Source organism: Xenopus laevis, chromosome 1L, assembly GCF_017654675.1.
Source record: "Xenopus laevis strain J_2021 chromosome 1L, Xenopus_laevis_v10.1, whole genome shotgun sequence".
NCBI classification, from domain to species: Eukaryota; Metazoa; Chordata; class Amphibia; order Anura; family Pipidae; genus Xenopus; species Xenopus laevis.
Window position 1 is genome coordinate 145,913,064 of NC_054371.1, and position 16,651 is coordinate 145,929,714.

Below are 16,651 nucleotides of genomic sequence, written 5' to 3' on the forward strand. Positions count from 1 at the left end.
TTTTTACAAAAGGGGTTCCTTTTTCTTTAAGGACTCTGCATATAGCCTCCTATTCTACTAGTGTACAACTGAAGAGTTGTGGGCCTAGACAGCCTTGTCAAGGGTAGGGTGTCTGTAGTGGTCTTGCTAAACGGTGGATTGGTTGCACCCCATTGATTCCTGTATCCGTCAAGGCAGATATAAATGATTATCTTTTATTTCTACAGTGCAGTGATGCTTACAATATAATATCCCCTACTACAGGCACACAAACAGTCACTTTCATAAGATGATGCTTAAATCTATCAGTAGAATTATGGACTGTGGGAGGACACACAAGCACAGGGAGGAAAAATGTGCAACTCAGAGTGTAATGGTTGTAATTTACCACAGAACCCTACTGCTAAGTGTGGTGCAACAAGTATTAATCATATATTATATACACTTTATGTACAGCTTGCAAGGTTTGTTAGACACTCTAGTCCTAGAGATATTGGCACTTACCTTCAATAACTATATATTTGGAGGTCCACTGTTTCTTGAAGGTTGTCAGCAGGCTTTTTCTTCTGATGGAGATGACGTGTTCTTTGAAATCAAAATCTTCTGTGTAGAAGCGGAGAAGGCCCAACCACAATTCGCCGACAGATTCTTTATTTTTCCCAAGTTCTGGCCAATGATTAGCCTTTAGTGAAATAAGTTAAAAGTAAATTTACCCAAATTCTTAGCTAACTTAAATGGATCCAAAAATATTGCACTAAATGCTACAATTAGCAATTATTTTGAATAAATATAAATGTTTTTATATACCAGGTCAAAAGCACCAATGTCCATATCTGTAGGCTGAAATCCTAGACAGCCAGCACTATAATTCTATATTCAGGTTAATTTGAACCTAGAAAAACTACAAAAAAATATGTGTTGCACTGAACGGTCTTTAGAAAAGTCTCAGCGTCGATACCCTTTCTCCAATCAGTAGATCAGTGATCCCCAACCAGTAGCTCGTGAGCAACATGTTGCTCTCCAACCCCTTGGATGTTGCTCCCAGTGGCCTCAAAGCAAGAGCTTATTTTTGAATTCCAGGCTTGGAGGCAAGTTTTGTTTGTATAAAAACCAGGTGTACTGCCAAACAGAGCCTCAATGTAGGTTGACAATGCACATAGGGGCTACTAAATGGCCAATCACAGCCTTTATTTGGCACCCCAAGAACATTTTTCATGCTAGTGTTGCTCTCCAACTCCTTTTACTTCTGAATGTTGCTCACGGGTTCAAAAGGTTGGGGATCCCTGCAGTAGATACTACATCTAAATATGATACACTCTATGATACACTGCATGTACTGTGCATAGTACAAAAGAGGTGAAACAAAATCTGTTATATTTTCCATCGATCAGTCCATGCAAACAAGTCTGTTATAGAAAAGTCACATACCCAGAAACAAAACCACATACCAGATCATCCAGTTTGTCAAAAAAGTACACATTCCAGCCATCAACAATTATTTCAGGCTTCTTTTGCTCTTTGTAGATCTACAATAAACAAAAGTACAGGTGTAGGACTTGTTATCCAGATTGCTCGGGACCTGGCTTTTTTTCAGGATAACCAATCTTTCCGTAACTTGGATCTTCATATTTTAAGTCTTCTAGAAAATCATGTAAACATTAAAGAAACCCAATACGCTGGTTTTACCTCCAATAAGGATTTAGTATATCTCAGTTTGGATCATGTACAAGGTACGGTTTTATGATTTATTTATTGTTATAAACAGAGAAAAGGGAAATTTTTAAGAATTTGGATTATTTGATTATAATGGAGTCTACAACATTACAGATACAAATTATTGGCTTTTAAATTATATATAGTGAATAAAGTACCCCCTCTTGTAAAATATAAGGATATTATAAGCTACCGAGGAGTTTCATGACCATATAAAAACACGAGGCCGAAGGGCGAGTGTTTTTATACAGGTCATGGAACTCCGAGGTAACTTCTAATATCCTCATATTTTGCAACAGGGGGTACTTTATTTATTATAATACACAAGTTTCAGTGAGTCATGTGACAGAAATTACATCAAAATTCACAGTTTATAACTGATGACATCAGAACTCACCGTTTATAAGGATATAATTTACAAGATATTCATGGCTTTTGTGTATTATATAATTAAAATCTAGCAGAAACGTAACTAGAGGGGGGCGGGCCCTGGCGCAGGACACGCAGCCAGGCCCCCTGCCCCCCTCAGTACGCCCGGAACTGGCCGAGAATAAGTGACATGCGAACTGCCGGGGGACCCTGAGGGGGTGCGGGCCCTGGCCTGCTTGCACCCCCTGCTCCCCCGGTAGTTCCGCCACTGTAATCTAGAGTCTGGTCATTTCCCTATGGACCAGACTGTAAATTATATCCTTATATAATTAGTTAGGAGCAGCGGCGCTTGTTTAGTGCTGAGTGACTGATGTCTTTATAAATTACAGTAGGGCTACATTATCCACTATATAAACAGTGAGTAGTGATGTCATTTTTGTCCCATGACTCAATAAAACTTGTATATTATAATAAAGTACCCCCTGTTGGAAAATAGGAGGATAAAAAAAACCTTGGAGTTCCATGACCTGTATAAAAGCACTTGGTCTTTAAGTTGGTACGGTACAGGTATTTATTTGCCCCTATACATACAATGATCTACTAACTCGGTCTTGAGGGGCCAAGAAAGAAGCTAATAACCAACTGTGTGAGGCCTGCTTAAAACAAAATTGAGAGAGAGTAACCTGTTTATAGAACCTGGAAGATAAAGACTAATATTACACTTTGCCATTCTACCATGCAGAGCAGACAGGTAAACAATTAAAATATGAAAAAATGCAGGTATAGTGGCTCTTTAAATCTCTAGTGCCTAAAAAAATTTGAAACTTCAAATTATTTTTCTGGACTCACCTCTTGTAGGACAGGTATAACAGGAGGGTTTCTCTGCTGAAGGAAGTATAGCACCATAAGAGTATATGCATAAGAGGACAGGCTGCCTCTGGAAGCATCACCAATGTCACACATCTGTGAAACAAAATATGGAGAGGGGGTTTAGAGAGTTATATTCAACATGCTTTTTACCAATACAAAATGTAGAGATTAAGGGCACAAAGCATCAGCTTTTCTGTGGTTTGAAGGTAGACTTTTAACAAGATTTCACTATGGTTGCTTTTGCAGCGGTTTCTCAGTACTTACTTTGGTAAAAACTTTCATGATGTAGCAAAGGTACGCCACCCTTTGGTCAATGGCTGCATAAGATGCTAAAAGATGGGTGTTGTGAAGGGCCTGCATTAAAAAAAATTATAAAAACCATGATAAATATGTGACATACAGTCTCCCATAATGTGGCTTTTCCCCTTTTGTACACATTATTTTTTCCTCACTGTCTTCCAAATGCAGATGTTAGCCAAGTGACATCTCTCTGTCTAACATGGATGGGCCCTTGTGCAGTTGCACCCTCAACCCCCCCCCCACATCCTTCATGAAGGGTAGTTGCTGCTCAGTCTCAGAAAGTTAAAATGGTTATTGTGGGGCTTAATTAGCAGGAAATTGTAATTTTTAGATTTCTGAGTTTGGGCACCAGTCGCCCCTTTGTGAAGCATGTGTGTAATTAATTGGGGTGCAATTGCAATAAGCACTTTTTTCATGTAACTTTTAATCTAGGGCTTAATTAGCAAAAAAACTCAGAGATAAGGAGTGCATTAATGTTCTGCTAAAGGCACACAGGGACTGAATTTTCATTTGAAAAAATGCAAAAATGATTCTTCCTTGTGAAAGCAGTGAGACTGTGGAATGCGGTGCTGGGTGACATTGTGATGGCAAATTCTATCAGTGCCTTGGCTTGGATAATTTCTTGGACACGCATATATTATATATTTATTATAGGTACATGAAGATAGTGATTTGGACATGCCGTTTTCAGAGAAAATAATTAAAAAATGGTTAAAGACTGAACTCACCAATGTGTTGTACAAACTGATATCTCCTTCAAGGCCACTCCTAGCATGATAAAATTTTACTATTGGTACTTTCGCTGTGGTTATTGGCAGGATATTTCTTAATCCTAGATGGGGAAAAATGGCTGGTAAGTGGCTGCTGCAAGGTATCAATCCTACCTTGAGGCATACATACAAGATCAGGCTACAAGTTCAGCAGCCATGTTATTACTAGATATTGCCTAAAAACAGGACCTTCAAGAATACTCTTATTATGTTAAGTTATTTCTCCGCCATTCACCCCAGGCCCTTTGGAAACATCCAATATTTTGGAGCCGCTCTCAATTAAAGGGATACTGTCATGGGATTTTTTACCACTTAATAGTACTGCTCCAGTAAACCTCTACACTGAAATACCTTTTTCAGAAAGTCACCCAGTCATGTGACTTGTGCACTGATAAACTTCAGTCCTCTTTACTGCCATAGTGCAAGTTGGACTGATATCACCCCCCCCCCCAGCAGCCTAACAACAGAGCAAAGGGAAAGTAACCAGATAGCAGCTCCCTAACACAAGATAACAGCTCCTGGTAGATCTAAGAACAGCACTTATCCAGGTACCACTGAGACACATTCAGTTACATTGAGTGGAAGAAACAACAGCCTGCCAGAAAGCAGTTCCATCCTAAAGTGCTGGCTCTTTCTGAAAGCACATGACCAGGCAAAATGACCTGAGATGGCTGTACTACACACCAATATTACAACTAATAAAAAAATACAATTGCTGGTTCAGGGATTAAACTTTATATGGTAGAGCAAATTATTTGCAGTGTAAACTGTGTAATTTAAAACTACACCATAAAAATCATGACAGAATTCCTTTAAGCAAAGGTCTTTCATAGCCAGGGAAAATAGATTGTTCCCTACACCTGGACATTTAAACACAGATTCTGAACTATATAAATGCCAGCATTCCTAATGGAGACATCAGCTTCTCTCATGATGTCTAGAATGTATCAAAACTTTGTTGGAGGGAACATGAAGAGAAAAGCCCATCTACTATAATGTGGCAATACCCTAAATTAAAGGAGAAGGAAAGCTATGGAGGCATTTTATTGCCAATAGATTAGCTGCAATAGTGCAAGCTAGAGCGTTATATTTATTCTGTAAAATGTTTTACCATACCGGAGTAAAAAGCTCTAGAAACTCTCTGTTTGTTTGGGATATGAGCTGCTGTATTAACATGGTGTGACATCACTTCCTGCCCGAGTCTCTCTCTGCTCTGGGCTTAGATTACAGTAGAGAAGGGCTGGGGAGCAAACTGAGCATGCTCTTGCCCAGGGCAATGAGGTTTAAGCTGAAAACAGGAAGTCTGATACAGAAGCCCATGTGTACACAATAGATGGAAAGAAATGTGGTGTTTCTTTTGACAGAGGACTCAGAGCAGCATTACTTTGGGGGTTTACTGGTATATTTAGATGGACCTTTCTGATAAGGCTTACTTAGTTTTAACCTTTCCTTCTCCTTTAAATATGCTTTGCCACAATATAGAAAACATGATAAAGTTTCTCTCTAGGAAAATACAGAAGGTATCGTCCTTGTAATGCAAGCACACCAGATCATTGAACAGAAATTGCTGTATCTTTACAGTTGTCAGGTTGTCCAATATATCAAACTGAAAAACAGAACAAAACCTGGAATCTCCATCAATATTGGAGGTAATTAACCAAATTCAGGCTATGAAATTTAGGGAACCCTTGCTGAATTTGAAAGTTTAGCCTTTATATCCCAGCAAAAGGAACAAGATCTATGTAGGCCAGTATCAACTTGAAAAGTAATGAGCTTATCAGAGAGAAACACAGAAAACTTAGAAGCTCTTTCACCCATATGCATTTATTTTACTGTATTCTTTATGCAGTTTTTCCTGTAACCAGCTATAATTTTGATAATTTCCTATTAGTACTTTTTAGTTCTTATGTATAGCATACTCTTTGGCTTTTATAGCAAATATCTGCATAACACTAATTTATCTATCTTATATAAGAACAAAGGAAAAATATTTTTGACAATGTAAGTTACATTTTTTATAGCAACCCATATACAGTAGAGACACAAAAAAAACCTAAAATTAAGCAGCTTAAGCTTCCCTTTAAAGTTAAAGCATCTCAGTTAGAGCTGTACATTACCCAAACATGCCCAAAGTAAAGCCCTTCTTGTAGAAAGAGGTAATTAAGGTCATGTTTATACCTTGATGCTTTCTGAGGAGCCTAGCCAGATCCTCAATAGTCCTGATGCTATCCAGCTCCTACAACAGACAAATAATGAAAACAAGCATCTTAACTACAAAGTACCAGTTCTGAAGGATGCATGTAAGGTAATACCACAATTGTCTGTTGAGAGTACAGGGCAGTGTAATTTCTCTTCTTGGCATAGCTCAGCTTTGGGAGGCAATATGTGTTCAAATTAAACCTTCATAAACATTACTACAATAGAGAAGCATCTCCTGATTTCTAGAATGCTTCAAAACAAAGGGGCTGATACATCTAGCAGTTCTGAAGAAGCAAATAGGAATATTTAGGGCAGTGAATATACACATTCATTCATTGGGAGTAAATGCATATTTACTGTTCTAAATTTTGGGTTGCCTAGTCTTTGGAATGAAATGTTAGTTGCTTGCCTAAATAGTCTTTAGTGCAACGTGATTGCTAAGAAAACATTTCTCAACAAATAAAATATTGCCACCTACTAAAATATGTTGGTCTGTACATGTTTAAGATGTTACTCTTTTTATAAAACATACATGGACAACAAATGGGGGCTTGAACCAAATAAAACGTCACAATTACTGCTCTAAAGCATGAAATGAGCATCTAAGAACAAGCAGACTGCTATGGGCAGTAGCCGACGGGGAGATTTGTCGCCCACAATAAAAATGCACAACTGAGGCGACAATTCTCATGAAAATGCCTCTACGTTGGAAATAATTGAAATCAGACCAACACCTACAGAGACAACTTCACAATATGTTGGTTTTATTGCAGGCGATTATTTACAATGTAGAGGCATTTTCAGGAGATACTGCAGGTGACAAATCTCCCCGTTGGCCACTTTCCAACAGAGGAATGGATATGGGCTAAAATGAGCAGGGAAAGTAAATTACCTCAGCAGTTTCAAGGCCATCAAAAGTCATGCAGATATCTAGATCACTCTGTTTGAAGCCAAAGCCATTCTTTGAGGAACCAAATAGAGTAAGCCTGACTCCTAAGAAATTACACCAAAAAACAGTTGTATTTGCACAATAAAACACATGAAAAACATAAGATGTTAGAACCCATAGATTATGATGGGATTAGTTTTAGTTTGTATGGGAGGGGTGGGAGCTATCATCTGTTAATATGCATTATTTTGGGGGAAAGAAAGTAGTGATCCAGGAGGAGGATTTAATTTACTGCCTTGGTGAGGTTTATTTTTTAATGTTCTATTACTTAATTTTTTACTTCTGAAGCATTGTATTAGAAGACCGTTGGGCTCATTAACCAACAATGGGCAAATAAATAAAAGTAAATATTTAATTCATTGCCATGGGTCAGGTAAATTTAGCACCTGTGCCTTCAATTTATAAAAATGGCAAGAACATGCTGTTTATAGTGTTATCATTTGTAGCCTGACTGGCATCTGGAAATTCTCAATACAGATCTATTGGGAACTAGAAACCTTCCATGTCTAGTAATGAATTTCTCAACAATTACCTGAAAAATCCCTCCTGATAAAATCCTCTAAATCCTGGCGAATGTGTTCACGTGCTTTGTCCTCAAGGGGAGTAGGAGAAAAGTCATCTGTAACCAAAAAGACAGACCCCATGTTTTGCATGGAAAAAAGACATGTAAGGCAGTAACAATTAGACTTGTCAAGTAGAAGATCATTATTCATTTTCCCAATGAAAATATATTGAAGCAGTCAATAAATTAAATCAAACAGCAAGCATAAGGGGCCACCTGCATGTGTCAATGAGTCCATTAAAGACCAGATGGTAAGTGCTTGTGAGTTGGGCCCTCTGATCCTATCTTTATTTTGTAACCCTTGTTTGTTAAATTATAAGATATATATGTAATTTGCTGGAGCTATATAAATAAATGATGATGGCGATACACTAAAATGCAGTACTTCAACACCACATGTATTTGTACATGAATTATTTTATATATTTCACTACATGTATTGAAGTTCAAAAAGTTTACCTTTGAAATCCCCTTTATTGTGATGTTGATGGACTTGCAACATGAACAACTTCTAAATTGGTTTTCATTATTTATTTTGTATGATATTTCAATTATTAGCATTTTTATTCTGTCACTCTTCAACCTGAAAATGCTAGTTATCAAGGGATCAGGACCCACACAACCAAATAATAAAACCCTGTGCTATGCATATTGCATTCTGACTTCCTAAATGCTTGGGTTCTAGGGTAATTACGCCTTAGCAACTAGATAGAAGTAAATATTCTGAGCCAAAGAGCTACATAAAAAGAGCTCTCCCCAAAAACAATAAAGTAAACATTGTTTTACAATACTGCTGTTCACCTTAAAAATGTTAGGGGGAATTATCCCTTTAACCAAAATGACTTACCATAGCACTGAATACAAACATTATCCAGTATCTTTCGGAATTTAGATGTAAGAGGAGGCAAAGGATCAAGCTCAATTTTCTTGAAATCTTCTGGGCAGTCTTTCTTCAGGTGGCCTTCTCTCTTACACAAATTGCACACAACTGTAGGCAGCTGAATTGAACATAACATAAAAGTTGGTACAAACATTATCATCACTTGGAAACAGCTAGTGTTAAAAAATAAGGGTTTACAATTACTGCATAATGTTTCTGATAATGTCATGGGCTGTCAATGCTGTTTATCTTGTGTTGAAACAGTTTAAAAGAGCAAATTGATGTTTTCATATTTATCTTCTAAACTATTGTGAAAATGAGAATTGAATATAAGCTTCTTCATACTGAAGCAAGAAACTTTCTAAAATCAATCAATTAAAAATTCTGTACCGTTTTCTGAAATAATCAAGTTTATATTCACTATTCCTCTCTCAGTATCGGTTTCTCTTCATTCTGTCTTCATTCAGCAGTTGAGTGAATGATCCAATATATCTTATGGGGGGGGGGGGACTTTCCTAGCAGATGTATTAGAGTTCACTCAAATACCTGATTCCAGTACAAACAAACATTTGCACAAATTCTGCATGCAGAAAGACAGGATTTCTGGTGATTTTAATAGAGTGAAAAGGAGCCCCCCTTTAAGATATATTGGATCATTCATCCAACACCCAACTCCTGAAGGAAGACAGAATGAGTCGAAAGAGATGCTGAGAGAGGAATAGTGAAGATAAACTTGATTATTTCAGAAACAGTAGAAAATTTTTAATTAATTCTGTTTAGAAAGTTTCTTATTTCAGTTTGCTGAAGCTAATATTAAATTATTAATTTAATAAATAAAATTAAATTATTTTCACAATAGTTCCCCTTTAAAGGAAAACTATACCTATCAAACAATGTCTCTAAAAATATGTTGAATAAAACAGCTCATATGTAAAACCCTGCTTCATGTAAATAAACCATTTTCATAATAATATACCTTTTTTAGTAGTAATCATAAATAGAAAACTGGCGTTTTAAAAAATAAGAGCCGCCCCCTGGGATCGTATGATTCACGGTGCACACAAACATACCAAAGAAACTATACATGTTAAGTCACATGAGCCAATTAACAGATTTCTATCCTTTGCTTCCACACTTCTTCCTGTTACAGTTAGAGCTGCAGTATTTCTGGTCTGGTGATCTCTGAGGCAGCACACAGACCATCACAAAATGGCGATTCAAGGCAAGAGATGTAAAAGGCCAATATTTAATTAAATATATATATCGGTATGACAAGATTCTTTAATATGCCACTTAATTTGATATAAACTGTTGCTCAAGAATTAATTTTGGGGGTATAGTTTTCCTTAAATGAAACGTATTCTGCTAATGTAATGACTTTTGTAAAAGTGCCACCTGCTGGTCAGTATTTTGATTGTGATCCGGTTGGGGAGGAAGTGACAGAAGGAAGAGTACAGTTGTGATGTTGGTCTCTTTAGGAAAGGCATGAGAAACCTTACATTATTTTTCTCATGCATTTCCTGAGCAGAGTAATATCAAAACAGTACTCTTTCTTTCTTCTAATATGTTTTGCTACCTGATAACAGCAAAATGCCCAGCAAGTGGAACTGTTGTTACAATTGTTCATTATATCAGCAGTATGCATTTTAATAAATATCTTCTATTCAGGCCAGCTCTATTCATATTCCAGTCTCGCATCCAAAGCAGTGCATGGTTGCTAGGGTAATTAGGACCCTGGCAACCAGAGTGCTGAAACTGCAGAGCTGCTGAATAAAAGGCTGAATAACTCAAAAACACAAATAAAAAATGGGAACCAATAGCAAATTATCTCAGAATCTAGCTCATCATCATGCTAAAAGTTAATTTAAGGGTGAATTGCCACTTTAAAAATGACCATCAAAATAATGACAATATCAAATTTTTTTTTTTTTTTAAAAGGTTTTTATTTTGCATTTTATAACACAAAACAGACAAACATTAAATTGTGCATGGTTCCATTTTATTGTAGTTATCACAGTACAACGTAAGTGTTTTAATATGTTTGAGTCCTGTATATTCATATACATTTTGATTCAGTTATGATTCTGTATCTGTTACCCCTAGACCACTTGAACAGGTGGCATGAATAGCTATGTCACTGCTAGCTTGTCGTTTCTGAAATTAGGGCTCCTCTGTGGCTTCCAGCCAGTCTCGCCACACCAGATCATATTTCTGGGGACAACCTCTTGCAGTATAGGTGAGTTGTATTAGGGGGAGTGTTGTTTTTAGTAAATTCAACCAGCCATTAAATGTGGGGGATTGGGGGGACATCCAATTCATGAGGATACATTTCCTGGCATAGAATAGTAGTGTACGGAAAAGTATTCTCATGGCCGCCTTTGGGGTGACCTCATCTATTACACCAAGAATGCATACCTTAGGGGTTATTAGTTTAGGTAGTGCTGTTTCATCCTGAATATAGTTGAGAATCTGGGACCAGAAGGCTTGGATTCGGGGGCAAGACCAGATGAGGTGTAGGTAAGATGCCTCTGGGGCCCTACACTTAGGTCATTGTGGTGAGTCAAGTCTGTTCATACAGCCTAGTTGGGGTTAAGTGGAGTCTATGTAGGATTTTAAATTGGATCAGTCTATCTCTGGTTGACACGTGGTAGTCATAGGCCCTATCAGTTGCTTCCTCCCAGTCCTCATCTTCCAACCCCGGGATGTCTCTACTCCAGGCTGCACCCGCTGCGTTAAATGGAGGTTTAATGGTAGCTAGGAGAAGTGAGTACAGCCTGGTGACAAGTTTCCCAGTGGCGGGGCTCTAAGGGCTGATTCTATCTTAGAGGTTGTAAGGTTCATAGAGTTCCCTTGAAATTGGGTATTGGTAGCCTGTCTAAGATGGAAATAGGAGAACCAAGGGAGAGGCTCCTGGGTTTTGACATGTTTAATTTCAGTCCTGGGGTGTACCACTCCATCCTTAACCAAGTCCCCCAGTGTGGCCACATTTTGTACTCTGCTATGTGTTGCAGGTGTGGGAGGAAGGAATTTCCCCATAGGGGTAGATGAGGTGACAGGAGTGGAAATGCTAGGTTGCAAACTTTAAGTGCTGCTACCCATGCTTTGTATGGGGTGATTATAACTGGGCGGGTGGTATATAGATCAGGAGATTTGCGAAATGGGATATATGAGAGTGACTCTATTGAGTTTGCCTGTAGTGGGAAATTCGGATTATATGGATCTGGATTAAGCCACCAGTGTATATAGTAGATCTGGGCTGCCAGTGAGTAAAAGTACCAATGCCGGGAGGCCAAATCTCCCTTCGCTAACTGGAGCCCGCAGTTTGGCTCTAGCAAACCTGGGGGGATTGTTTGCCCAAAGGAAAGCTGTTTGGGCCGTATCAATAGTTGTAAAGAAGGAACGGGGGATGAAGACAGGGGAATTGTGGAAGATGTAGAGAAACTTGGGGAGAAATATCATCTTTAGGAGATTGATCCTGCCCCAGATGGAAATGGGCAGGTTGGCCTACACTTTCAGTTTGTCTTTCATAGTGGAGCGGATCGGCTCAAGGTTAGAGGGTATGAAGGCATCTAAATTCCTATGTATCACAATGCCAAGGTATTTGAACGAGTCCACCCAGACCAGAGGGGTGGGCGGGAATAAGTTGGGGCTGATGTTGGTGTCAATAGAGAGTATGCTTGATTTTTCCCAATTGATTTTTAGCCCTGAAAATCGTCCAAAGTGGTCCACTATACTCAGGACCACCTGGAGGGAGTTACCCGGGTTATCCAGATATAACAGTATGTCGTCCACATAGCGAGAGATGCATTCTTCCAGTCTACCCAGGCAGAGTCCTGTGATATTGTTTGCCTGACAGATAAAGACTGCCAGAGGAATGGCGATAATGGGCATCCCTGTTGGGTGCCCCTTTATAGGTGTAGTGCAGCTGATAGGTGGCCATTAGAGCTAACTCTTGCTACCGGTTGTTTGTATAGTAGCCTCACCCATCTAATGAATTGGTCCCCCAAGCCAAATATCCTCAAGATTTCCCAAAGGTATGGCCATTCTATAGCATCAAACGCTTTAGCCGCATCCAGTGACACTACTACTCGTGAGCCATGATTACTATGTGTTACATGTAAATTTGTAAATAGCCTACGGATATTCACATTGGTAGATCTATTGGGCATAAATCCAGTTTGGTCTGGTTCAACTATTTCCTCTATAGTTTGCTTTAGTCTGTTGGCCAGGACCTTTGCAAACACCCTGGCATCTGTGTTTAGCAGGGAGATAGGTTGATAAAACCCGCAGTTGAGAGGGTCCTTCCCTTCTTTCGGAATGACCACAATCACTGCCTCATTGAAGGTGGGGGGGAGGTGGTCCTCCTCAGTGGCATGCATTATAGTCTTGTGTAACCAGGGGGAAAGGATTTCACAGGAGACTTTGTACCAGTCCGACGGGAGGTCATCAGGATCGGGTGTTTTGTTGGAGTGAAGGGAGGCTATTGCGTCTTGCACTTCTACCAGGGTAATAGGGGCATTAAGAAGGGCACTTGCATGTGCTGACAGTTGAGGGAATTGGATATCATCAAGGTAATTTGTTAATTGTTCTGATGAGTAGTTAACTTTGGTGGCATACAAAGTTTGGTAGTAAGTTACAAAAGCACTAGCTATTGGATTGGGGTTTGAAGGGGAGGTAATTTTGGGGATAGTGTTGGATGGAGTTTGGTATTTAGAGAGGTATGCTAGGATTTTCCCATTCTTTTCCCCTTTATCAAATGCTCTTTGAGAAGCATACAGCAACCTGTTTTGGGTCATTTTAATTCTAGTTTATTCTAGTGCTATTTGCGCTGCCCTAAAGGTATGGAGTGTATCTGGTCCTACATTTTTAATATAATTCTCTTCTGCTTCAGTCAGTGTTTTGGTTTCTCTTCTAGTTCCTGAGTACCTTCTTTTCTAGCTCCTTTGATTGCGGAGGTAAGTACTCCCCTCAGCATGGCTTCCCACACAGTCCCCAGGGTTGCTGTTCCAGGATTAAGGTTCCAAAATTCTATGAGGGCTGCCACATTTGCTTCTTTAAGGTTAGGTTGTGCTAACCAAATTGGGCAAAGACACCAGAGACGTTCTCTGGGTCCTGGGATAAGGTCTAGTTTTACCAGTAAGGGGGAATGATTAGACACAGCTCTATTTAAGTACTCCACCGAGTTCACCCAGGGTAACAGTTCCGCTGAGGCTAGGGCGAGTTCAATACGGGACAGGGTGTTATAGATATAGCTGAGAAACAAGAGAATTCACTTGTATCTTGATTTCTCCAGAGATCCCTGAGGTTCATGGCCTGGGTCCAGAGAGAAAGTCTAGAGGTGGTTTGGGGACTTGGGGTCAACCTGTTTAGCAAGGGTTTCATTAAGGCGTTGAAATCCCCCATAAGAAGCAATGGTGCTGGTGGAAAGTTTGCTAGTTTACTCATTATATTATCTAATAACGTGCTATCAAAGGGGGGGGGCATATACACATTAGCTATGGTTAACAGTTGATTTGATATTGTACACCACATAAGTACATATCGTCCATAGTAATCAGTAGTGATATCTAGCAATTGTATACCTTTGCGAACCAAAATAGAGGTACCCCTGGCATGAGCGGAAAAGGTGGAGTGATATGTGTGTGCAACCCACGGCCTCTTAAGTGCCATTAATCTTTGGTCCACCAGGTGACTTTCCTGTAGGAGAAGAACATCAGGTGCATACTTCTTGACATAGTCAAACATTAGGGCTCTCTTGAATTTAGAGTTCAGCCCCCTGATGTTCCAGGAAAGAAACGTAAGTGGGCCCCCCATGTTTAGCATTCGTGAATTCTATTGTACAGGCGAGCTGGTTTAAGATATACATCACAGTACCGGTTGTCATATGCCGAAGCAGGAACCACAGCAACCAAAAATAATCAACAGAATAACAACATCCCATAAAACCCTTCCTTTACTTATTTAGCTATGATAAGTCCAAATGTCCCATTGAAGTATTTAGGCAGTATGTGACCTACTGCCGTTAAAGGTCTCTTTGGTAGTGAAGCACCCGTGTCTCCGAAAATTCCATGAGTACAGCGACAAGAAGCCTTTCATAACAACCCCATATTCATGGCCTCTGGAGCCCCTAGCCGCTGTATGGGTAAGTGTTCATCTATGTGCCTCTGAATACTAAATATAAGTGGGTACTGTCATCAGCCCTCCATTGCTTGGAGGCGTGGGGCTTAAAGGGGAAGGAAACCTCGTCGGCGCTAACCCCCCTCCCCCCCTCCCGTGTATTGCCCCCCCTCCCTCCTCCCCCCTGGCCTACCCCTCCCGCTGGGCAAATGCCCCTAACTTGTTACTTACCCTTCTGCGCAGGTCCAGTCCAGGGAGTTCACAGGCGACATCTTCTTCCACGCGATCTTCTTCCTCCTTTGACCGGCGTTTTGGCGCATGCGCAGTAGGAGCATTTCGCTGGTACGGATCTACTGCGCATGCGCCAAAAGTCACGCGCATGCGCAGTAGATCGTACCGGCGAAACGATCCTACTGCGCATGCGCCGGTCAAAGCAGGAAGAAGATCGCGTGCAAGAAGATGTCGTCGGTGAACTCCCTGGACTGGACCTGCGCAGAAGGGTAAGTAAAAAGTTAGGGGCATTTGCCCAGCGGGAGGGGTAGGCCAGGGGGGAGGAGGAAGGGGGGGCAATACACGGGAGGGGGGGAGGGGGGTTAGCGCCGAGGAGGTTTCCTTCCCCTTTAAGGCATATGCCTGAATCAGCAGTGTCAGGCTATGTTCAATCAAAGTAATTGAAATAAAAGTGTTGCTACATTGATTTCCGCTAATGAGTCTCTTACTTGGTACATTTCAGTACGGGTTGCACAGCGTATAAAAGCCCACTTAATAATATTTGCAGTGTGCATGGTTCCCCCAATCAGAAAACCAAGAGAGTTCTAGACTGACCCAGCAATGTGGGTTCTAGTTCCTTACCACTGAGGGTGGTAACACTAGTGGGTTGGTTGTGGTAGGCATAGGGTCTCATCCATATGTCTTAGTCTATGGTGTCTGCCTAAGTCAGGGGGATGTAAATAAGAGTGGTCTCACCTGCTGCAGCGCCTGCTTTTGTCATCATCTTAGTTGGGGCGGTTATGGCTGCCACTGGGGGACAGATTTCCCCGTGCATCCAGCCACTCGTTTACCTCTTGAGCCGATGTGAAAAACATGGCTCTCTCACCGGCTTGGATCCTCAGCTTGGCTGGATAAAGCATTCCATATTTCAGGTTAGCCTCCTGCAGGCGGCGATTGACTGCAGTGAAGGTGCCCCGTTGCCTTTGAAGTTCAAAGGGTCAAAATGACCCAGTAGCAAAGGTTACTGGGTCATTCCCTTCTGCTCTCTCGGGGAGCCCCACAATACGCACATTGTTCTGTTGCTGCCGGTTTTCATAGCCGTCCACCTTATCAGTGCAAGCTTTGAGTTTCGTTTCCATGCGTGCTATAGCTGAAGGAATTGAAGCGCAGGTGTCTTCCAGACTCAAGATTCTGTTTTCTGTCACACACACTCTCTCCCGCATATTCTGGAGGTCAGCTTGGAGCAGCGAGAGGTCAATTTTGACTTCTTCTATTTTGGTGGAAAGTGATGTCATGCATTCCGTAATAGCATCTAACAACAGTTGTGTCGCCGCTTCTAGTTGCGGTGTAGTCGCCGTCTGGCTGTCCTTCTGTGGGGAGCCAGTTTGGGAGGGTTGTCTGGCAAATTGCTCAAGTTTGGATGCCGCAACCGCCTTTAGTGTTTTGTTGCTTCTCATTTTATGGAGGATAGTTTTTTTATAATAGGTTCTGTGTTTGATGCTGGGCTAGGATCTCTGAGAAAGGATATAGGCTGTGGTACATGGAGCGCTCTCTGGGACCCTCTACATTTGTTCAGAACTCCATATCTGTCCTGTCTCACAGGGCAATTTGGCTATACAGGCTCTGTTTTTTTGTAATCTCCTGGCCATTGGGTTTGTAGTCTCCCCAGGGTGCCGTATATTGTCTGGCCAGTAGTCCCCTTGAGTTGCTGTGCAGTTCAGTTTAGGCCCCAA

General features: G+C 40.6%; 1 protein-coding gene across 3 annotated transcripts in view; it reads right to left on the reverse strand.

Moving 5' to 3' along the window:
- The window catches only part of tut7.L (terminal uridylyl transferase 7 L homeolog), a 37,178-nt gene that overhangs the window by 8,115 nt on the left and 12,412 nt on the right, over positions 1-16,651 (reverse strand). For all 3 annotated transcript variants that reach the window (XM_018259103.2, XM_018259089.2, XM_018259095.2), the window contains exons 14-22: positions 8,559-8,709; positions 7,682-7,768; positions 7,093-7,193; positions 6,180-6,237; positions 3,960-4,063; positions 3,196-3,285; positions 2,911-3,024; positions 1,428-1,505; positions 484-661 (exon numbers count right to left, since the gene is read on the reverse strand). In XM_018259103.2, coding sequence (XP_018114592.1) covers positions 484-661; positions 1,428-1,505; positions 2,911-3,024; positions 3,196-3,285; positions 3,960-4,063; positions 6,180-6,237; positions 7,093-7,193; positions 7,682-7,768; positions 8,559-8,709 — 961 coding nt within the window. The remainder of the gene's footprint in view (positions 1-483; positions 662-1,427; positions 1,506-2,910; positions 3,025-3,195; positions 3,286-3,959; positions 4,064-6,179; positions 6,238-7,092; positions 7,194-7,681; positions 7,769-8,558; positions 8,710-16,651) is intronic.